The sequence below is a fragment of the Primulina eburnea genome, chromosome 16 (assembly GCF_022965805.1).
Source record: "Primulina eburnea isolate SZY01 chromosome 16, ASM2296580v1, whole genome shotgun sequence".
Classification (NCBI taxonomy): domain Eukaryota; kingdom Viridiplantae; phylum Streptophyta; class Magnoliopsida; order Lamiales; family Gesneriaceae; genus Primulina; species Primulina eburnea.
Genome location: NC_133116.1, coordinates 10,831,163 through 10,855,038, shown reverse-complemented (window position 1 = coordinate 10,855,038; position 23,876 = coordinate 10,831,163). Strand labels below are relative to the sequence as shown.

The following is a 23,876-nucleotide window of genomic DNA, read 5'->3' as shown; positions in this document are numbered from 1 at the left end:
TTTATCAATTTACTAGATCTTTTAATATCTCATTATCTAAGGAAGACAAAATCAAATCAAATATTTACTCAATCAAAACAATAAGGAAAAATATACTAGAGAAATAATTAACTATATCAATCGAAAACTTGGAGAACATTATTTCCCTTCAAATATTATTTATATTTTATTAATAATCATAATTTAATTGATTTATTTACTATTTGTATGAATCTATAATACAATCTTTAAAAAATTAAAGTTTCGTATATTTTACTAATAATTAAAGAAAATTATTTAAGAATTTTTTTTGAAAAAATAGTTTTCATTTTTGATATTTTGTTAATTAATTATTTATTATTTATATTATTTATTTTATTTTATTTTACTTTTTTAAAAAACCCCAACATCTGCACATTCTGCTTCCCAAATGCGAAATTCACAACCAAAAAGTTCCCACATTACACACATTTATTTGCGAATTGTGAGAAATCGCTGCTTCACTCACACACAGGGCGATGCTGCGATTCGGAGTGGTAGAATTCCTCATCCAATCTGCTCAGGTGAGATTACGAATCACAATGTAGAGATTACGAATCAATCAGAATTATGTTCTCCATTCCAGTTTTGATCAAGCGTTTTTTGCAAATTATTGGGGAAAAAAAAGCTGCTGGAAGTCTCTCCGATTGTGAAGTACTCTGCATTATCGCTATTCGTCGAGCGTTTTTATCCAGCTCTGTCCAGGTAAATTTTATTGATTTTTATATTCGATGCTCTCGTAGGTATTATTTTGTTGGAATACTGTAAAATCACGACTAGAAGTTGTAATTTAGAATATATCATATTTGATATAGTACTAATTATGAGAACTGGAAAAGTATGAATAATATTTGCGGTCTGAATGGTGGAAATATTATAATTATGTCAGAGATTATCGAGGTAAGAACCGGAAGTACCTCGGATGTGTTGGGTTTTCATGCTTTATGGTGATTTTAGTTAGCTTCAAATCAATCACCTCCAAACCTGTGCTAGAACATATTTCATACAATGATTTTTTGAATGCTGCATATCTTAGGAAATAACTTTATACGCTTTATTTTCCATCTTTCAAAGATTTAAAGATGACGACACCAAAAACTGGCTTCTGCATCCGATTAGAGAAAGTAATTTGCAGCTATTTGCCCTTGTTTCAATATGGCTCTCAAGCAAAGTACGTAGTGTTTAATATTATTGCCTTAGCGACATCCTTCTTTTGTTCAAATGTTATTATCAATATGCAGATACACGATATGACTCCCCTGTCCGTCGAGGTGTTAAAGTCATTTGGGGATGACTTTATAAAGGAGCAGCATTACACGAAGAGGGATCTGTTGGATGCAGTAAGCTCTTTATCTCAGTAATTTAGATTCTGCTTCCTTTTCGTCTTAAGCATGCTGGTTGATGAAGAATCTGCAGGAGATGATCTTAATGCAGGTAATTTGATGAGATGGATATGCACCTTATAACATTGAACTTTCTGTTGTTTCTTGATTTCACTCTTTCATTTGTCTGAGCCGAACAAGTCTCCTTTCAGGTACTGAAATTTGAGATTGGCACATCACATATTGCCTTCATAATGGTAGACGAGCTTCTCAGTCAATTAAAGTAAGCTTCAACGACATCATTCTATCATTTTGCCAAGTTTGAGTTTCCCGAGTCACTATTAATACCTTTTTTTGCTCTTCTTTCTATGAATCAGAGTTATTGCCCGAGTTGGGGAACATGTGAATTTTGAAGTTTGTATGGATGTTCTGGACCTGCTTTATGAAAAAGAAGCTACATCACTTCTCTACAACTCTCCCTGTTTTCTTGCTGCATCAATATTGGCATGTCTTTACATTTCCTCAGCTGCAGTCAGCCTCATGTTCGGTTACCTTTTGAGGATAAATGTTTTCAGGAGTGTTCCGTTCTTTGCAGGTTGTCGCATATGTTATTTCAGTACCTGCACAAAAGTGGGAATTCCCCATTCTTCCTTGGGGTAAGATTTCTAAGAATGTGCACATCATTATATAACTAGCTAGTATTAATCAAAACATGTGGTTTGGTGAATTATTTGAATCTAATATATCTTTAAGTCAACACAATTCTATTCTTGTCGAGAATCACTATCGACACAAGATCTAAATACTCACGTAAAATCTCGTAAGAGAATCTGTTGTTAGGTGAGATGAGCCACATTTATTTCATGGTGATTGGAAGATTGCAAATGTGAATGAAGTCAGCTGCATTTCATTTGTCATCTGAGTTTATTGAGTATTGAAGAGATTCTCTAGTGCAAGATAGAGAATTTCTTGATTATAATCTGGACTGAGATTGCGAGAGATTGACTGTTTTGTATACACTTATAATATTTCTTCCAATAAATAAATATTTGTAGTAGTTTCGTTAACATAACTTATATCAGTTAAACCACACAAATCTTTGCTGTCAATTATTTTATTCCGCTTTTTTTGTAGTATATTATCGTCATGACAATTGCTTCGGTGTATTTTACAATATATAATCGTCATGACAATTACTTCGGCGTATTCCACATCTGTTATAGGCAGTTTGAAGTTCCAAACCGATGTAATATTAGTGTATGTGAACTGGAAATTTGATTTGATATGGACTAAATTGGTGGAGTCGTTAGTATCCATCACTTTTTTTAAAACATGGCCTTTCGTGAATGTATACACTTATCTTATATTTGTTAATTTTTGTAGTCAAATTTGTTACCTCGTACAAAGAAGAGGAAATCATGTGTTGTGTCAGGGACATCCTAAAGCATATCTTTGAACCTCAAGCAGATTACGGAGATCAAAAGTTAAATTGAGGTATCCCTGTATATCCTAGTCTTTTAGGTTAAACTACTCTCTGTCCCTTTGTTAATTTTTTGAAAGTATTTTTCACAACTATTGTTTTAGAAACTTCATCTTCGTTGAGTTTTTGGCTGTCATTCTTCCAAGTTCCAGCAAAGCATCAACAAATCAAAATGCTAAGAGTGAGTCTCATGTGAGACCGTCTCACGGATCATAATCTGTGAGACGGGTCAACAATAAAAAGTAATACTTTTAGCATAAAAAAGAATACTTTTTCATGTGTGACCCAAATAAAAGATCCGTCTCACAAATACGATCCGTGAGACCGTCACACATAAATTTTTGTCAAATGCTAATGCCCTTATGCGTGTAATTCCTTGGCTATTCAACTTTTCTTTGGCCTCGGTTGGCTCTATTTTGACACATTTTCTTGCTTGGGTGCTCTTATTGGATATATTCTTCCCAAACAGCGCGTGTTGTGATTCAGTGTTGTGATTCAGCCGGCTTTGTGTTTCTTGAAAGATCTGGCTTCTTATCTATCTCGTTTTTTTTTGTTAGTCCTACATCTCGATTTTTTTTTTTGCAAATTATCTATCTCGATTTTGAGTGATAGTGCTTAGTAAATGTTTTTTTTTTGAATTTTTTTTAAAAAAAAAATCGAGGTGTATTATTTATGTTAAGAAAATATAATTTCGGAAAATTAATATACGTTCTCACGGATCAATTTTGTGAGACTGATATTTTATTTGTATCATCAATGAAAAAGTACTACTTTTATTATAAATATCAGGGTTAACCCGTCTTGCGAATCCACAACCGTTGCTTTTCGATGTGTACCGGGTAATCACGGGTTAACACAATTGTCTTTGATCACGTTAATCGAGTAAATCACATTGAACTTAAACGTTGTTACGATAAATCAAACTCTTAAATAGAACCTATAACAAAAGTTTTAAAATTTAAATTAACAAAGTTAACACCATTATCAACTTATTTTAATTAACAAATACCATTTTTTAAAATCAAACGCCTGATGCAACCTATCATGTTTGTATAATATAAACACAATGTTTACATATTTGTATTTGCATGTGGATCATAAACACAATGTTTACATATTTGTATTTTCATGTGGATCAATGTATTGGATTACACTCGTAAGTCGTATAAAATTGACGGATTAGATCGATAATTTTTTAATCAACCCGTCAAATTAAAGAAAGAAATTGACTAAGCATAACAAATCATTTAAAATGAGGTTTGATAGATGTTATTCACCTGGATAGTTTTTTTATCAACTCAACACATGACACACTGTTGAGTGGTGAATTATTTTCGTTAATTCATATATGACAAAAACTTATGTGAGACAATCTCATGAGTTGTATTTGTGAGACAGATATCTTATTTGGGTTATCCATGAAAAAATATTATTTTTTATACTAAGAGTTTTACTTTTTATTGTGAATATCGATAGAGTTCACCCGTCTCATAGATTAAGATTCGTGATACTCATTCTTTATATATTATGGTTAAATGATTGACTATATTTTCAAATCAGTATGATTTATTGAGGGGATAAGAATATTGTCTATAAATGTAACATGAACAAAATCCTCAAATATTATTTCCACCGATCTACACATTTCCTATCTTGAGCCCGCTTTTCGAGGCGAAATAAAGTAGCAAGAATCTCGAACAGTTCTGATACGACGACGTACAGTGGACTTCCAAGTATTATATCAGTGACTAAATTATATGCAAATTACCCTCCTTCAAATTATTACATGCTTTCGGAATAATATATGTGTGTGTGTATATATATACCTTCCATTCAATCGATGGATGTGGTAACGTTCGGCGTCATCATCGGAATCATAGTTCTCTTTTTCTGCGCTGTTTGCTTTATTACAATCGAGGGCACCTGTAAGAAAAACCGTGCTACTTAATTCTTGAACCCCAATTCTTGATCTTCACCATTTCGATCATCCTAAATAATGCGGGAAATTTCGAATAAGAGGCGCCAGATCTGTCTCTTTTTCTGCGGCGTTTTGCTGGTGACTGGATATGGATTCTCCGTGACGGCGGCCCACCAGTGTAGCCACGACCACCACCACCACCACCATCATAATGCTCGTGATGAGAATGTAGGCGCAGTGAGGAATGATAAGCAGCAACACCCGCAGAGGCTACTGCTTCCCGAGGAAATTGCTGAGGAGGAAGATCTGAAGAATATGTGGGCTGCCCATGACCACAATCATGGCGATGGACTTGGATATGGGCATAAACACGATGGTCATCCGAAGCCTTCTGGGCTTGGTAACTATTCTTTTTCTTTTTTTGAGAACTTTTTTAGGTTCACGGCTTTTATCGTGCTCCTTTTTGTCGTGGTTTCTCTTTTTCACTAATTTTCATATTCTAACTTGTTTTCGGCAATGTTCTTGTGAGATGTCATGTTATCCCACACTGTAAAAGGTTTTCTTTTCTGTTGATTCCTTTTTGTTTGTTTGCTTTTTTCTTGCATGTTTATTTATTATGTTAAAATGTTTTTTTTAACAGATGCTTTAAGCTCCTATGATTCAACTTGGGTAAATGTTTGAGATTCTTGGTGTCACCAAATTTTTATCTCGTAATTGCTTGTGCCATCTGTACTCTGTAGGGCTGCGGTGTTGTATGGGCTTGAAATGAGAAATCCCATGTGATGTTTATAGAAAGTCTTAAATACGTGGAATTTCTCTTGAAAACATCATCTTTTATTTCTTGTTATTTGCATCTCAATCAGTGGAATGTTACAACAATTAATTCTTTTATTTATGTGGAGTCATCTTTGCAATTTAATCCTTATACGTTCCTTCCATACCTGCCAAGATCTTCATTTCGGTGGTTGTTTAAATGTTGTTAAAATTTATGAATTTTTTTCACTCATTTATGTGGTTTTAGAGTTTCAGAGAAAAATTTCTCAGTATCAAACTCCAACTATTTAAATCTTGTATAAATTGTACTAGGTTTGCGCTCAGAAAACTTGACGGATTTCATGTTTGTAGGATGGATAATTCCGGTGTTCTTCCCTTCTAATCTACGTGATTGTTATGTGTTTGTTCTCAGAACTATCTTTTCTTATTTTGTACTTTTTCACCTTATTTTAAATTTTGATAATTGGCTCGCAGCTGCATTCTCTATATTACATGTAGTATGCCTTTCCTTTTTGGTAGTCTTTGATCGAAGTTTATTGAGTGGATTGTGGCGCGGCATTTTAGACTAAATAAGTTTTCAAAAATCAAATGTCCGTTACCCGCAGATAAAAGAATTTCTAATAATATATTTTGTGCGAAGAGTTTGTCATCTTGCATTTATATTAATTTTTTATGTAGACACTAGTTTTCTGTGTTGTTTGGCAGGCCTCTGGATCCATGCCATGGGATGCTCACTATTGGTTAGCTTAGCATCCCTTATTTGCCTGATCTTATTGCCTTTAATATTTAGTAAGTACTCCAAATGTCATCATTAGCATTGGATCCTGTTCACAAAAGGGTTTCTTATGCCATTGCTATCTAACCATGTTGAACTCTTGATATGTGCAGTAAAAGGGAGGCCATCAAAGGCGGTAGTTGATTCTTTAGCATTATTTGGGGTTGGATTTCTTTTCTTGTTCTTGTTCTTGTTCTTGTTTTGTTCCTTGTGCTCATAACTATATATAATTTTTTAGTTATTTTCCTTAGTATTAGATTGTAGGACCTTACTGTATGTTTGACATCAGCTGATTTTACCTCACCTATAGTTCTCCTTCAACACCTTTGTTAAACCTTGTGTTTTTGTATCATTCTTCAATAAAAATTTGGACTGAGCAGATAATGATTTCTGTCGGGGTTCCCATTTTAACTTTGATCAAATAATGATACACAACACTTCAATATTGTTGTAGGATGAACTACTTTTTCGTTAGCTGGCCCCTTTAATTCGGATATCATTATAGTATTCACTAAGCATTATGGTTTTAGTAGTCTATTGCTTTTTACTTTTTGGGTACTCATCATCGACTCTGAAAATAATTTAACTCAGTAAACGAAGAACTGTTGGGAGTTTTCTTTTCTGGACCTAGAAATCACGGTTCGCATTTTCCAATGCTTCACACAAAACTGGATATAAGTGAAATCACTTGCATGGATCTTTCAGTCACAACCATTCATTACCTTCATCAAAATGTCCGATCAGGCTTAGGATTTCGATAAGTTGAAACCTAAATGACCCCATGTTGTAATCCATTTATGACTGACTCTTTGATGCAACCTAAAAATGCTATTCTAATCCACATCCACGACCACCTACGGTAATGACTCCTTAAGTCATGAGCTGCAGGAACGTGTAGGATATGCATCCTTTCAATGAAAGGATTTAGGGATTATTTGGGACAAAAAATAATTTTCTTTGTAGATTACAACAACATATAAAATGAACCTCTAGCCATCCTCTTGCAACCAGAGGTTTAATCCAAGAGTGGTCATTTTCAAATAAAATATTATGGCATTTGTGGTGAAGACTATTACTGTGCTATTGTAATTACAAAATTTCCTACTAACCACAAATAATAATGGTGGATTCTATTTCGCACCTGCTTAAACATAGAATCACTTCTTAAGTTAGAAATTTTGTTTAATATGTACTATACTTGTGCAGGCAGGGGCTATGCTAGGTGATGCCTTTCTACACCAATTGCCACATGCTTTCGGTATGAATACATAACAGAATGTTATTCTTCTTTGGTGACATGTTGATCTTTGTATCACTTTTTTTTCCCTTGTTTTATTTCAAATTGTTATCAAGACATGACATGCAAAATGATCAATCTTCACCTCCTTGATGAGAAATTTTATGATTTTTTGGCTTCAATTTTATATTTTCGTGAGTGATCTCTTCCATTCACATGATCTTGAGAGATCAATTGAAGAATGACAGAGAGGGATGTTCTTTGTTACTTGCATCCTTTTTAGGTTGTGGTTTGTAAGCAGAGCTGGTTAGTAGCATTCATCCTCTCTTAAGCATACTTACCATGTATCTTTTAATGTATGATGTTACTCCAAAAAGACCGAGAGTAAGATGTTGCAGATGACTGGCTCAGGCTTTTAAATATCTGCTTTCTGTTCTGGTCCTATTTTCTATTGAAAATTGACAAAATTTCATATGTTTTGTATTAATTGGCTTGATGTGGAATATTATTTTATTGATAACTGTGACTTTGCAATACCATGAGCATATGTATTGCCTGTGGAGCCCGGTCCAATACCTAATTCAGACGTTTGGAAAAATCTTCCTTTCATCATTGTTCTGATTCTGTGTTGGTTGATAGAAGGTATCTGATGAAAGTCATAAGCAAAGTATCGTGTCTTCCTTCCACATGCTAACCTTGTCTTCCTTCCACATGCTAACCAGGTTGCTAGTTATTTCAGATGTTCAGATTCGATATTCTCCTTTGGTAGATTTTTACTTTAGTTCTGTCTATGTAGCTTGAGAGGAAGTTATCTGGTAAACGTAATTAGCTTTATGCCGTGCTTTATATTGAAAGGGTATAACCTCCTTTCTCATCCTGGTGCTGTTTTGAGCTTGTTTAACTTCTTGTAGAATTCACCAATTTAATGGGTTATGATTCACTTATATAGTACTTGTATCTTAGCTGCTTGAGCTTTGATTTATTTTTTCAGGTGGTGATCACTCCCATTCACATGATCACCATGATGGTCAGGCTGAGCATCATGTGCATTCCAGACACTCACATTCATTACAGGATCTTTCCATCGGTTTGTCAATTTTGGGTATGTATAAATATTTGTTGACATATACTTCCAAGTGTAATCCATGTTTTGTTCAATGTTCTGGCATCCTTGCCTGCACAATTCTTGGAAACTTGATTCTCACTTTAGCTATTGTCTCGTTTGTTTCAAAATGAATCTTTTAGAATTGTGTACATTCACACAAAGTTAGCATGGTAATTGGTATTTTGGTATCATGCTGCATGACAAGAGTGGAACTCATGTGTTATTATTGAATAAACTGGAAGACATTTCTATTCGACGAGTCTTCTTGGTGCTTAGTAATTTACCTAAGAATTTTTTTCTTATTTATTGTCTTTTCTTATGCATCTCGTCTTCCTACATGATGCAACCTAGTCTTTCTTTACTTCAGTGCCTTTTATTTATAAATTATTATGATTGGATATTCAGAATTGTTTTATGATATTTTCTGGCACAGCTGGAATCGTGGTATTTCTTATTGTTGAGAAACTGGTAAGGTATGTTGATGCTTTTTCTGGAGGAGTAAATGCTTGGAGTCACCACCACCATCACCATCACAAACACACTAACAAGTTGAAGGATGACAAAGAGACTCACAAAAATCTTCAGGGATCGGCTGCTGAAGGGAAAAATGAAAGAGTTGAAAAAGAGACATTTGAGGAAAATGAACTGGACAAAACACCACCCCTGGACACCCCTTGTGGTGATAAGCCACGTGAAAAAGATGTTTTGCGGAAGGTATAAAACAACATTTTTTTAAACTTTTGCTTGATTGATGTGATAGGCTAATAAAGTAATTGATAAATATTTGATTTTATAGGATTAAGAATTATATGTGAAAAATATCGAAGTGTGTGGTTGACTATTTAATAGAATGATAATTTATCATTTTTATCTTACATGACAATTTCATATCGATCGATAAATATTTATTTTTCTTTTCTTAATGACCCATGTTCATTCCCTTCGCCTCTCTCTTTGCTCTTTAGTGCATGTCGTCCATTTCTGTTCTGTTAATCTTCATTTTCATTTTATCCACACTTCAAGCTTCGCTATATTTCTTTTCCTCTGTCCTTGATCTTTGCCTAATTAAAGTTTTGGAGATAGAATTCATTGCCAACACCTTAAAATCTACCACCATAATTCCATTTGTGCAGCCACTGGCACCGTCGGTGCTCGCCAATTTCATTCCCCAAATCATACTCACCACAGTCGGTGCTAGTCTCCGCCATTCTCTCCATAGCTTCAGTTTGGTTGTGCTGCTTCTTGCATGTCTTTTTCATTTAGTTCTACAGATTTGGGTTTCAGTTTGCTTTATTGTTATTATCGCAATTTCAGAAAAAATAAAAGCTTCAGATAACTCACACCTTGCAGGTGTTATGAGTTATTGTCTAGAACATCTAGAAATTAAAATTACAACCGGGCCCAAGTATTTGTGCTTGAAAAAAAAATGAACAGGAGATAGGAAATCTTAGTATTAATAATATATCATGCCCTTATCCTGGAAACCATATGTAACTTTCTTCTGTATGATCCATCAGTCAATATAATATGGGTTCCTAATAAAATGTCTTTGATGTATCAAACATGGAAATTAAGAACCAAAGGGTAAAATATTTTTCATGCATGACATAATTCATGTGCGTCTAGTGTGAAATTCAGAAATCTCGTCCTAATTATTGTTGATGCAGAGAACCACTGGCGATAGAGCTCATGAAAATGGAACCGATGAATGTGCTGAAAGCATCTCTGATGTTAACGCAGAGTCACTTGATAGAAAAGAACCTATCAAGTCACAGCCAAATCTGGTGTTTGGTTATCTGAACCTCTTCTCCGATGGAGTGGTATGTTTTCTCGTTTTCTCTGAATTTCTGTATTTCTCTCTTTGTGGCTATCAAGAAAGCCACCGAAGTGTTATGCTATGGTTTTCATATATAAATTTTAAATTTTATCCAATTTGAATTTGATGATATTATCTTCATTAAATGTGTTAACTACTGGCTCAGCATAATTTTACCGATGGAATGGCTTTGGGAAGTGCTTTCCTCCTTTATGGATCAGTTGGTGGGTGGTCCAGAACTTTGTTTCTACTTGCTCACGAGCTACCTCAAGAGGTTTGGTTCCACATTTATCACCATCTTCATCGTGTTTATATGCAGTCTGTAATTCCTGATATCTTTTTTTTTCCTTTATTTTCCTAAATAATAGAACAGGAAGTGTTATTCTTGTCATAGAGAGGACATAACCTCTTGGTGATCATCCAATCATTTACCATATGGGTTTAGGTTAGATTTTGATTGTACAATTTACTCTTGAAAGAAGAATCTGATTGAATTTGGCGGAAATGAGCCTGGGTCGACAAACTGGTTTACTCCATATCTAATCATTCGAGATGAGACAAAGTAAATATGCTTTTGTGAAATAAAGATGAAGCATTGTTCAAGTATTACAAAAGCAGGTCAAAATATGTGGTGCATCACTAATTATGCAATAGATGGGGTAGTGAGGGCTGGTTTTCTCTGTATGATGTTTTGTTTCCTTGAATTGTTCACACAGTTATACGCCACTGAATTGGAATATTTCTGCTCTTTTAATGGGAAGATTAAATAACATTAATACCTGAGATTGGCACTGTTTTGCAGATCGGTGATTTTGGAATTTTAGTAAGGTCGGGCTTTAGTGTCTCCAAAGCCTTATTCTTTAACTTTCTGTCTGCATTGGTCGCCCTTGCAGGAACTGCTCTGGTTTGTAGTCTCTTCTCTAACTTATCTACCTTAATATATCTGTTTGATTTATTTACTGGAATATTAAGAACTGCTGCTATACATTATCGTACCGCAGGCTTTGATGTGGGGAGGAGATCCTGGGCAATCGTCTTTGATTGAGGTGACATATGGTCTTTTTGAATGTTAGTTATTTTGAATGTGGCATTTTTATAGAATTTTTTTGTGAATATGACGTTTTCTTGTGGTGTTTTGGTTGTAAAATTGCAGGGGTTTACTGCAGGAGGCTTTATCTACATAGCCCTCGCTGGCGTGCTAGCTGAGATGAATAGTGGAGGCATGCCTGGTTTGAGAAGCACAACAATACAGTTGCTATCTTTGTTGCTTGGTATTGGTGTCGCCCTTTGTATATCCATTCTAGAATGAATATTTATTTACCAATTTTCCAGGAGTTTTTTTTTTGTTTTTTTTTTTTTTACTTTTTTGTCGAATATATGCTTGTAGTTTTCTTAGTACCTATATTTAACCATTTAAAACTGTAAAAGTATAAAAAAAACTTTTGCATCTTCATTCACTTGTATCATCATGAAGCCAGGATTCTGATAGCTTGATTGATAGTAAAAATTGTGGATTTCAGATAAAGCGTTTTCAATACATATTTCATGCACAAGGACAAATGCCGAGACCATTTTCGGCATAATTGCATTAGTGGGACATGATTAATGATTTGGTTTTTATCATATTGAAATGTAAATTTTACATGCAGCATCCGTGATATATTAAAATATGCATGAGTTTTATGCAAAGTCACTTGGGGCTTTTATATATGTTATTTAATTAATTAGTATTTTCAGTTGTGGCATAATCAGCGTCAAATTGTCAAACGTCAAGCTATCACACAATATTGCACATTAAAAAAAAACTAGTAATTGAGGAGTTAGCTGGTGTAGATTACCAGCTAGCTGCGTCCGGTACGGTTTGCGCATAGAATGTATGCTAAGCATATAGATCAAATGAGAAATCAAGAAAGAAAAGAAAGTGTCAAGTTTTTTTCCCCTTTCTCCAGTAATGCCAAGCTAACGACACAAAAAATGCATATAATTCAGTGAAAAAAAAAGAGGCGTGTACATGGGAGAAAGTAGTTGCGATGAGAGGATAAATTGTTTTTAACATCAAAATGAGAGAGGATATTTTGGGTGCTTATAAAGGTGGGTAAATGGTTTCGGGATGACCAAGACTTTTCTCCCCATATTCACTTCAGGTAGATCTTAAGTTCCAAAACAGTACATATGTTGATTTGAATACAAGGGTTCAATCATAAATTTTAGCTCGACTGGCACAGACACACAGAAGGTAGACCTGGAGACTGGATAAAGCTAGGCAAATGGTTCGATATGTTTCAGAAGTAAAATTTGTGTTTATTAATGCTTTCTTCTTATTTAGGTGCAAACATCCGTGGAGTTGGACTGGCAACGGTTCTAGAACCGATAATTTCGATTTCGAAACCGGCATTTGCAATTCCATTGAAAAGTAAAATCGAAATCAAATAGATATATGATTTTGGCTGAAGATTGCTCGAGTATTTCTCTACGGTGTATAACGAATTAAATTCGTTTCAGTTTTCATATTTATGATTGAAGAAGTTTTTGTTCCAAAAAAAAAAAAGTGTTGGAGTTTTCAATGATGAATTCCGTGTATTTCAAGATTTCCCAAAACTAATATCCAATGTAACTTCGAAATGTTCACAAGTTCATTTACAAGCACTCCAATGCCTCAGGCAAGACTTGCAAGTTCATAATCATTTATCAGGTGTGTCAAGAGCATATTATTAGTTATGCAATGATCATATACATAACCATGTGGTATTTCAACAACATTTATGAACAAAATTGGCAATGATTTCTTCCATATATTTGCTTCAAGCTGACACAAATGTTTCGAAAAACTTTTCATGAATTCGGTGAATATGTCTTAAACCATATATCCACATGTATGTATATTTTATACATATACACATGACAAGGTCTGTCAAATAGTGTGTTATTACCTTCAATAAGAAAAAATGTGAAATCATGGGTTTCAACCCAAAATATCTCTAGCAACAGAGAGGCCAACGGGATACGAACGATGAATTCTCTTATTTGTAGAATGCATCTTTTTAGAAGGAAAATTAGCGTCTTTCCCATCCATACCTGGGGAAGTTTTCTGTACTGTATTTGGTTCGTCGTCACCGATGATGAACTGAAGCCCCTGGACAAAAATTGGTGGACATTGTCATTAAGATGGTTCTTTTCCTGCTTTGAGGAAAAGTGTCAGTTAACTAACCTTTGCTCTCTCTGCCTCCTGCAAGATGGTCGAATTGTCTATCAGCTTTGCCCCAACATCCTGTCAAAAGACTGATACATTCTAAGGAAAAATGTAGCTGAATGAAACAATAAAGCACAGGTGATGGATTTATTGAAGTAACAAATCAAGCAAAACCAGCCTAAACTTTGATAGAAGCTCCAATATAAACGCATTCAAAAGGCAAATTTCTTATTGGATTGATGTGAATTTGATAACAAAAAATATTAAAGTATATGATCCACAATCCCTGTTTCATAATCCACTTGTCTGAGTAGATCACGATCTGGATGTGTGCGTATAAGTGCGATGGCTTGGGCTCGTCTAGAACCCACATGCAAGAGAGCAAAGTAGCACTTAGCTACTACTTTACAGTTAACCTTACTCGAGGAAAATGGTTCATTTTTATGGAAGCTGGTTTCATTATTTCTAAACCACCCAGATCTTCCACCCTTTCCAAAAAAATGGGAGCCAAAAGTAATTTTAATCACTGTGCACGAGTGAACATGAATGGTGCAGACACTTTCTTCCTTTTTTATACAATATATTATGTATTAATTTCCAAGTCAAGGCTTATACTAGGTAGAATATTATGTATATGCAGGATAAAGTCTCTTTCGATTTTATTCTCCACACTGATTGTTACAGATTTCCTCCCTCGTTTGATGCTTCACTGCGGATATATTTGTAAAATGTCAAATTTTCGCACATTAAAGGGCAGAAAGATTATTTCAATCAAGAGTCAAGACCTGTATAATTTTCGAACTCCGCCCATCTTCAATGTTTCCAGCCACGTGACAGAGATACCACAGACCAGAATTTGTCATATCCTGCAGCCAATGAAGGGGGAATAATATATATACTGGCTGTTACTTGTGACAAATCAAAATACCAACTCTGAAAAGATTGGGAACTTTACCTGCTTGCTTTCAAGAAGCTCAATCTTTCCTTCCTGCAAATTAACAAACAATAAAGAATGCGTAAGATAACATTATGTATGGCTAAGTAAATTTGAATTAATGAAACAGGTATTGCAGACCAGGCCAGATAATGTCTCCTGAATCAAACCAATATCATAACCAATCTGATTGAGATTTGATTTCACATCACCAACCTGCATCATTAAATCATCATTAGAAACGAGACATGTTCACGTGTAATTTCAGAATAAGGCTATTTTCATCTGGGGAAGTCCCTCAGGCAAAACATTAAGTCGGCAATTGCCGAGTTCTCCATTACTTTCAACTCAAAAGTTTCCATATTAGTTTTTGGCAATGTTTGGTAAGGAATTCCTGGAAGCTGATTTCATATTTATTATCTGAAACACATTTCGGCTTTGAATGTGAGATATTTCCTATTTATATAGTTTGCTTATAGAACTTACCTCTCGAATTTAATTATCGATCATGAGAGAAAGTTAGTTTGAACGAGATAAAACTTGATGAAAACAAGTCATTTTCCCAGTTTTCAAGTGAAGAAAATAATACTCCAAAAGCCAAGCAAACAGACCTAAATCAATTTAGGTTAATCATAATGTAATATTCGACATCAATAGTTAGAGCACTCAATTAAAGAAAGAAACACTCGTACTCGTTTTTATTCTTACATATAAAAGTTGATGAATATTAATTCCATTAATCAAATCCCGCTTGTTTAGTAAAGCTGACCTAGGTAATGCAATCTCTTATACTGCAGAAGAAAAACATATGATCACAAGGATGCCAGAAAATAGCTAAGCTTCTTTTCATTTCATGACAGACATGATACTCAACTATTTTTTCATTAAATGAGAATTTTAAATCTAAAGAAAGACAAAAGATGTAACCACGATCCAAAAAGCAACTATTTAATTGCACAAAATAAACATTCAATCACGAGGAAATACGAGTCTACATACATCATTGGAAATAAATTTTGATATCTCCCTCTGCTCATCAAGTTTCCAATCCAAGTTTTCCAGTCTCTTTGATAGGTGTCTCCTTGTTGACTGCAATTTGAATGAATTGATGTTGAGTAAAGAAATGAAAGTAAAAGAAGGAAATGGAAAAACAGAAAGGTGACTTAAAATGCTTGGCTTGAGTTGACAGTAAGTCACATACAGCCAATGCTTCAGAAACATGCTCCAACTGCTTAGACACAGATGCAACAGCATTTTCCATGTTTTGCTTTGTGACAAACATAATATCAGAGAATGACCAGCCCTACAGGGAAAGAGAGGAAATAAGTTTAGTTAAGAAAAAAAATAGAACTACTGAAGAACTAAAAAAGAAGGGGGCAAGGTCAAACACCTCAGCACCTACACCAAGTCCCTAACCCCACTCAAAAATAACAAAAAAACTGCCCTAGGAAACTGAATGTTTCATAAAAATCTTTCTCCAAGATTAACAAATAACCACATTCAGACTTTTACCATATGATTATTATTCACTCAAGGTATATGATATAATTAATGATGGAGAAGAAAGGCACAAGATTGATATTCTTTATACTCAACCCTGGATTTTAGTAACTTCTTTGACCTAAAACAGCAAAATGATAGGCACAACTCAATTTGTGAAATAATGAACTTAAATTCAAAAGTTTAATTAGAAATTAAATCCTGACAAATGGGAGTTGCCAATAGCTTCCACAAAGTCAACAATCCAATAACAATGAAGATTCAATGACTCAATTGCCAAAACTAAATTCTTGCCTTCCACCACACATAACAACATCCCATAGCACCAAGAGCTGCAGTAGGCAATAGGTATGAGGCATAACTCCCTGCAGAAACCATTTCCATCATGAAGCTCTTCAAATAAAGTATGAATTGAAGATCTAGGATCAAGCTAAAAGTGAATTGAGGGTTTTACAAATAATTCAACTAATGGTTCTGTTAAAGTTCTAAAAATCAGAAAGAAGCTGTTTCTTTGGCACACTAATAACAATTAAGTTCAAGAAAGTATATCTTTGTAGCATTCAATCAACAGAGCATAATCAGATTTCTGCACATTCGTGCTATTAAAATTAAAATTGAAAACTTATCTTCTTTCATACAACTAAAATCAACAGAAACTCTTTTTACTGTGCCGTAGATAATTTCCGATTCTTCACCAAGAGATTTATCTGCTTTAGTTTTTAGAGGACTGACCTTCAAAAGCAGTCACAAGGTTGAGATCATAACTAAAGTTAAACCTCAAAACCAAACCACGAGGCTTCCCGAAATACAATATGGTAGGTAAATTAATAGAAAGCAACATTTGAAGTTTGAACTTTCCAGTAAGCATAAAATAGTTTTTGAATTTGCAAGCTAGTTAGTACACTGTCGGTTATAGCTAATCTACCTAGTTAGAACCGATTTACCTTTCCTTAATTATACGGGAAAAATAATGCAGGATTTCATATTCATTCATTTTTCATTCCAATGGAAATTACTTCACAATTTAAATTTTGACAGTTATATTGCAAAATCGATAACTTAAGATACCCAAATCTTACAGTTACAAACAAAGCTTTAAGCAAGACTAACTCTATGAATGTGGAAGGATGAGTCCAAAACATATAAATAAAAAAAGCTTACAATCAATTTCAGGTAAACCGAAATGTTAGGAGCAATGCAAGCAGCTGACTCAAGAAATTTTTTTTAGAAAAAGAACTCATAGAAACAATTGCATACCGTTGGAGGATGAATTTCCATTAAATATCGTAACCGGATTGGATAAGCTCAACTCCTTGATCTCTTTAGCTAATAATCGAACCTGAAGCAAAGGCCATGTTATTAGAAAACGAAGAGATGATTTGCTATGCTTCTCACAAAACTCTTTAAATCTTAGTTCAATTCAAAGGAGCCGACTTGATCACATGTAGATGGTAAACCAAAGAAAGACCCTAGGTACCAGATTGAATATCCACATGCATGTAAGAAGTTTAAAGAAATAAAAGGAAATACTTTTTTCACCAGTGTTATGGCATATATGGAAAATTAAATCAAACCGACTTTTCCAATTCGTAGGGAGCAGCAGAACATACCTCCACTGCTCCACACATATAAAAACTTGCAAACTGATAAACATCTCTATTCCTGAGTAACAGCACATGCTTCTCCTTATTTAATCATAGAGAAACTTACAAAGCTAATTAGTCCAACTGTAATCATGATCTCTGTTTGGCTTGTAAAATCATATGGAACTCAGTATCTCACACAAAAATGGAGCGGGATCATGACCCACAAGTGGGATCAATCATAGCGGGACTGTGACTAGGATCGCAATATCCTACCAATCCACATAAATGAAAAGTTTCATGTTTTACTACAACAGCAACAAAGCAAAACTACACTTACTGCTGAAAGAATTATGACATTTTTTTATCTGGATCAGCAGATGTTAACGACGAGTAAAACCCATGAGAACCCGACCGAAAGTAAATTTTCCAGACTATTAAGGTTATATATCCAGGTACGGTAAGACTGCTAACAAGAAACTGATATTGGTAAATCAAATAAAAGATTTAATCCGTACTTGAGTGGCTAGGAGAGCTGCATCGTACTTTCCAGGTAATTTTTCAGCTTCATTTAATCTTTGTATCAACTCTTGAATCTGCGAAATTATATCAGACAAATGCCCACTCCTCAAGATGATAGAACCAGTTAAACCTGTTCAAACCCAAATATTTCAAGTAACTTGTTGGTTAATTTTCAGTTTTCAAGAAGTTTATGGATACTATAAATACATCCAATGCCAATCAAGTATCAGAGTAAATGGACTATGCTGCAGATCACTTCTTTCAGCTGGAAAATGCTAATTCTTCCGAGTTATACACAAATTTTTAACTACTATAAATTAAATATAATACTTCCACACATATAATAGCCATGATAGCATTGACAAGGTGAAGTTTAGGATTATTAAGATGAAACAAAGCTCAGAGACATATGAAAGGTCCAAACAACAGCCACCAATGAGGTATATAGTTTTTAACTTGAAACAAAAAATCACTAATCACTAGGGCTAAGTGATAACACAAAGTAAGAAAATGAAAAATTTCCACGTGGAAACAATGTGATTGTTTGAAATCCTAATTCACTAAGGTCATACTCTTTTCAATAATATTCCCAGTTTCCACGAAATAAAATACGACTACACATCACCCATTAGAGTTGACCCACCCAACCCCTTCATTTGAATATACGGAGAGAATCAGAATAGAAAGCTATATGCTGCAAAAGGCATTGAAATGAAAAGCACACCCATAGACTTGGCATAGGAATATTTCATGTAAATCATAGAAATAGTCTACCGAAGCTTGCGCGACAATAAAGAAACGAAAAACACCATCATTTGAGCATTTGGGTTGCAGAAGTGAACACCATCCTTTCATTGAACTGTGAACAGACCGTTGGGAGCATTTAAAGCAGGAGGAAAGAAGAAAGATTAGCACTTGAGTTATTGAACCTTACAAAATCCTCTGCCAGAAGTTGCTTTTACTTTGAAAATCAGGAAACAATGATTAACAATTTCCCTGTCGATTATTTAGGTCCAAAATAAAAGCAGTAGAAATGACTTCGGATCCATATACCCCCAAACTTCAGCACAAGGAAAGAAATAAGCACAAAACCAAAATTTAAACTTCAGGAACCAATAATTTCAATGCGTAGAAAAATAACCTAATCTACTTCAAGTTTCCGTAAAACTCAACTAAATCTGGCGACTTAATCCAAAAAAAAAACAATAACAACAAGGTCGATCCATCGTTAATCAAACAAAAAGCTAAACGTAGATGGATTAAAAGTAACCTGCGCCGACGATGACGAGGACTTTGGAGGCGGCAACGCCAGTTTGCATCGCCATGGCTGAGTTACCTTTCCACCCTTATGTTTTCCTTTTTCTACTTTAGCGATTGTCAAAAGACGGTATTGAACCTACTTTTAAATTGTGATAATTTAAATTTAAGAAACATAAATTCATCCCAACTCTCTGCACCTCAAAAATTTTGATTCCCTAAAATAATAAAAATTACAAAACTATCCTTATTTGTGCTAAGTTTTACAGTGTGTTTGGCATTTAGGATTTGGGAGGATTTTATGAGATTTGGAATTGGATTTGGAATTCAAGATTTGGAATTCTATTTGGTGTTTGGTTTAAAAGTTAAAAATAGTATTTACAAATCCATTTCTTGTTTGGAGTAAAAAGAATTCGAATTTGAAATTTTAAAATTTTACTAAGCTACCCTTATTAATCATAGTGGACATAAAATAATAATTAAAAAAAATCATCAAACAAATTTAAAATATGAAAATTTAAATCCAGAAAAATTATCAATAAAGAAACCAAAATAATCTAAAACATCAATAAATTCATCAATGAATCTAATGCATAATCAAATTCATATTTTATCCTAAGATGAGTTGTTCATTTTCCAATTCAACCACCGAAGACGAGCATGATGTGGAATCCCCAAGAAAAAATCGGCTGCAGTTGGATTTGACATAAGATAATCACTTGCTGCAAAAATGAAATCTTCATCTACTCCATTAAGTTTTGTCAGTTCAGTGTATATCTCTTCACATCGACGCTTGCTCTGTTCATTGACATCCATCGCCTTAGCCATTTGTGAGATCATGTTATTCAAAGTGTCAAATCTCTCATTCATTTCATCAAATTTTGACACTTTTTTCTTGCCAACTTTAGAATTATTATTTGTGAACGATGAATGAGGAACAAATGTTTGTTGAACATTCTCCTCCTCAAAATCATCCAAAATTTCTAAATGTATATGTTGCTCGGCTACCAACCGATCGATCTCTTCTATTCTTGAAGATTCTCCATAGCTCGGCTCTTTCCCCTCTCTTGTCCAACGACGTGTCTTCTCTTTTCCAGTTTCTGCTCCTTTTCCAGTAGCTCTATCCTTTTCAAATATTTCTCGAAGCACAGGAAAATACGGAATTGCAATATGTCGGACATGTTTAGCTTCAGGATACACCTAATTACATTATATTGATATTTTAAGATAATAACAATTGAAAAAAATAAAAACAATTAAAACTGAACACAATAACAATGCATACCTTGATTAATGTATCCCAAACCTCCTCTGGTGCTTTAATTTGTTTTGTTATGTCATTCCAACCAAAACCACTACCTCGTTTGAAGACTTCCAAAGCAATGGTCATCTTTCTTTTCAAAGTTTTTAATCTATTTTGCACGTTATCTTTATTTACTTTCATAGTGAATTTGGAATTAATAGCCTCGATAGCAGCATTGTACGCAGCTTGAGAAAAATTTCTGTCTGGTTTTTGTCCTTGATTCTTTTGTTCAAGTAAAAAATCAAGCAAAAACTCATCCATCTGTTGAGTCCAACTTTTGTAGTGGATAGCTTCAATAGCTGGAGCATCAATACTCATTTCCTAAGATGTGATAAACATTACAAAGCTCAAATCTTAAAAAAAAATAATTAAAATGTCTAATGATAAGACAACTAGCAATTAGTTTGTTGAGTAAAACAATAAAAAAAATATAAATTCATAAAAAAGAACAAATTTTACATAGAAATCAAACAACTCTAATATTATTAAATTTAAATTATAGGACGACCAAAATATTCTAAGTAGGACCACACGAATAATCTTCCCACATTTCTTGCGCTATTCTATTTCTTATCATTATTCCACGCCTACCACTATCGGATCTACCACGAGATGCTGTATTTTCTTCAGTCACAATATTTTCATAATTTGTTAGTTCACTATCGACTTCAGCAATCAATCTTTCATCAGGATCTACTCCCATGAGAAAATTATGCAAAATGCAGCAGGCTAATATAATTTCGGAATGTGTCTCTACGTTGTAGTTGGGCTCGGCACCACTAGCTAAAATTGAAAATCTCTTCTTTAAAACACCGAATGCTCTTTTAATGGCATTTCTCAAAGATGCATGTCTGTGATTAAATATTTCTTTTTGGGATTCTGGCCCACGATTAGTGTATTCTTTTAGATGATATCGGGTTCCTCTGAAAGGAGCAATGAAACCATCTCTTAGCATAAATCCAGCATCGACAAGATAAAATTTACCTACACAAAGTAATTGAGGATTAATAATATTTTTATGTACCATTTTTACATTTATTAGTATATGTATGATGAAATACCATTTGGAACTTTTAGCTTATCTTCTCTTTCGAGTGCATCCTCAAGGACACGTCCATCAGCTGCAGAACCTTCCCATCCAGGTAACACATATGTAAACCTCAAGTCAAAGGTACATGCAGCCAACACATTTTGTGTTGGGAAATCTTTTCTTCCTCTATATCTTGCAACATGTTCTTTAGATACTTTAACACGGAAATGTGTTCCATCGATTGCACCAACGCAATCCTATTATATGTATCAAAATTAAATTATTTTTTAAACATGTATGGCTTAAATTTTAATAAAACAATAAAAAAAAGTTTTATCTATATATTTTTACCTTGAAATATGGATATAATCTATGATTATCAAAGATTTCAGGTGGGACCTCATTCCCATCAGGTTGGATCATGAATTGATCTTGAAGAGATATGATCGCCTTCAAGATATTGTGAAAATGTCGACTGATGGTTTCTCCAGATCGTAAAAATATAAATCCCATTGAGCGAGTACTTTCATTTTGCCCAACAACATACAAAAATTTTGCAAATTGTTCTTCTATGCTGCTGTAAATAGTATCTTTGAGGAAAGTTTTCTCTCGTAATAGTGTAACAAATTTCATAAATGTTGTTGGCCCCATAAGAAGCACCCCACGAATTCTTTCATCGGTTTCAATACGATACATTAACTCCTTCCTAACTACATCTCTTCTTGAATCTTTTTCTGATATGATGCTACTTATGTGGCTCTTATTTTTATGAAATAACATATTCAAGTAAGCAACACAAGCTACTATTGCTACAACCGCAATATGTGATCGTCGAGTTGATTCTTTGACTCCATCCATCTATAAAATAAAATTTTCATATACAAAATAAAAAAACTATTGCAAAAATCCAACATGTATTATAACCAGAAATAATAAACTAGTAGCACACAAAAGCATGATTAACAAAAATATAACAAAAACAAAAAAAATAAATACCAGTATAAAGATCAAGCAACAAAAATTGATTTTGGACATCAACATGCACTCTATTAAACGTAAAAAGAGACTTTGATAATTACTATAATTTTTATTATATTAATCAGAAAATAATACACGAAACTTATAAAATTCAAACAAAAGCTTTCAACTTCTAAAAAAAAGTTAAAAGGAAAAAAGTCTAACCATGTAGAAACTTTTGGTGGAGAAATTTGAGATGTGTTGAAGAAGAATGATGAAGAGAAGAAACAAGATTTCTATATAAGTTCTCAAAAATAAATAGAGATACTTGAAATCTTTTTCTCGAATATGCAAAATATTATTATAAATAAGAACCAAATAAAAAGGGAAGATGATTTGAAGAATCAAACGATGATTCATTATAATTAGTTTTATATTATACAAGTTAATGAATTATATTATTACTATTTTGATAATAAGTCTCCTCCCGCCGACTATTGTAATGCCCGGAAATTAATCACTGTAATTGACGTTGATTGATTTATAATGTCATGTGATTATGAATGGACCAATCGGGATACCAAAAAGAGTATTTAAAATGAAAGTAGGGATTTTTGGTGCGAACCAAGACCGCACCCGCGGTCCCTACGACACAGCACCCGCGGTGTAGATGATGAAAAATGGATAGGATTGCCGTGGGGTGACCGCACCCGCGGTTCTTACGAGACCGCACCCGCGGTGCAGCAAAGACCGCACCCGCGGTGCTGCGTGTTGCGCGGAAATGCTGCCACTTCGTCGAATGCATGCAGGGTATATATATGTTTGATAGCCATTCATTCCTTCGAAAATCATTCAGCAGAAATCGAGAAAGGGTCAGAGGAATTGGGTTGAAAATCCTTACGCCTTTTCGGAGAAATCCGTCCGTCTGATTTTGATTCCGACTTCGGTATTGAGTTCCTAGCGACGTAGGCTACAACTGGACGTAAGTTTTGCTACGTTTTGACATGCTTTGAAATTATGATATTGTCAGAATTTAATGGAATTCATATATGATGTTCTTGACATATTAGACATCATAGAATCGAAGTCAGATTTAGAAACGGACTGATTATGGAATTATTATGAATTTTTAGGGTATATTGATATATACCGGAC

The 23,876-nt window shown here is 34.1% G+C and overlaps 5 protein-coding genes across 8 annotated transcripts; 2 read left to right on the top strand and 3 right to left on the bottom strand.

The window, feature by feature from the left end:
• Positions 1–397: 397 nt before the first annotated feature.
• LOC140815915 (cyclin-J18) lies at positions 398–3,286 on the top strand. 4 transcript variants are annotated; one of them, XM_073174947.1, is made up of 9 exons: positions 398–542; positions 647–723; positions 1,093–1,189; positions 1,260–1,358; positions 1,435–1,452; positions 1,553–1,623; positions 1,718–1,844; positions 1,936–1,996; positions 2,724–3,286. In XM_073174947.1, exons 1-9 carry the CDS (start codon positions 498–500, stop codon positions 2,831–2,833), a joined length of 705 nt encoding a protein of 234 aa, XP_073031048.1. In that variant the 5' UTR covers positions 398–497; the 3' UTR covers positions 2,834–3,286. The 4 variants fall into 4 exon arrangements, with proteins under 4 accessions (XP_073031048.1, XP_073031049.1, XP_073031050.1 ...); XM_073174948.1 differs by lacking the exon at positions 1,093–1,189; XM_073174949.1 differs by lacking the exon at positions 1,435–1,452.
• Positions 3,287–4,451: 1,165 nt separating this feature from the next.
• LOC140815914 (IAA-alanine resistance protein 1) lies at positions 4,452–11,970 on the top strand. The gene is made up of 11 exons (XM_073174946.1): positions 4,452–5,138; positions 6,218–6,301; positions 6,401–6,450; positions 7,494–7,545; positions 8,516–8,626; positions 9,063–9,343; positions 10,297–10,449; positions 10,612–10,719; positions 11,248–11,349; positions 11,447–11,491; positions 11,599–11,970. The coding sequence occupies exons 1-11, from the start codon at positions 4,817–4,819 to the stop codon at positions 11,752–11,754; spliced, it is 1,464 nt and encodes a 487-aa protein (XP_073031047.1). The 5' UTR covers positions 4,452–4,816; the 3' UTR covers positions 11,755–11,970.
• A 1,247-nt stretch (positions 11,971–13,217) lies between these two features.
• Positions 13,218–19,569, bottom strand: LOC140816912 (uncharacterized). Its single transcript, XM_073176408.1, has 11 exons — positions 19,445–19,569; positions 18,171–18,304; positions 17,327–17,408; positions 16,364–16,434; positions 15,771–15,872; positions 15,569–15,658; positions 14,711–14,785; positions 14,591–14,623; positions 14,421–14,501; positions 13,654–13,713; positions 13,218–13,578 (listed from the first exon to the last, which is right to left on the bottom strand). The coding sequence occupies exons 1-11, from the start codon at positions 19,497–19,499 to the stop codon at positions 13,408–13,410; spliced, it is 954 nt and encodes a 317-aa protein (XP_073032509.1). The 5' UTR covers positions 19,500–19,569; the 3' UTR covers positions 13,218–13,407.
• A 1,682-nt stretch (positions 19,570–21,251) lies between these two features.
• Positions 21,252–21,761, bottom strand: LOC140816019 (uncharacterized). Its single transcript, XM_073175085.1, has one exon. It carries the CDS (start codon positions 21,759–21,761, stop codon positions 21,252–21,254), a length of 510 nt encoding a protein of 169 aa, XP_073031186.1.
• On the bottom strand, positions 21,414–22,643 carry LOC140816018 (uncharacterized). Its single transcript, XM_073175083.1, has 2 exons — positions 22,116–22,643; positions 21,414–22,021 (listed from the first exon to the last, which is right to left on the bottom strand). Exons 1-2 carry the CDS (start codon positions 22,620–22,622, stop codon positions 21,773–21,775), a joined length of 756 nt encoding a protein of 251 aa, XP_073031184.1. The 5' UTR covers positions 22,623–22,643; the 3' UTR covers positions 21,414–21,772.
• Between the last annotated feature and the right edge of the window lie 1,233 nt (positions 22,644–23,876).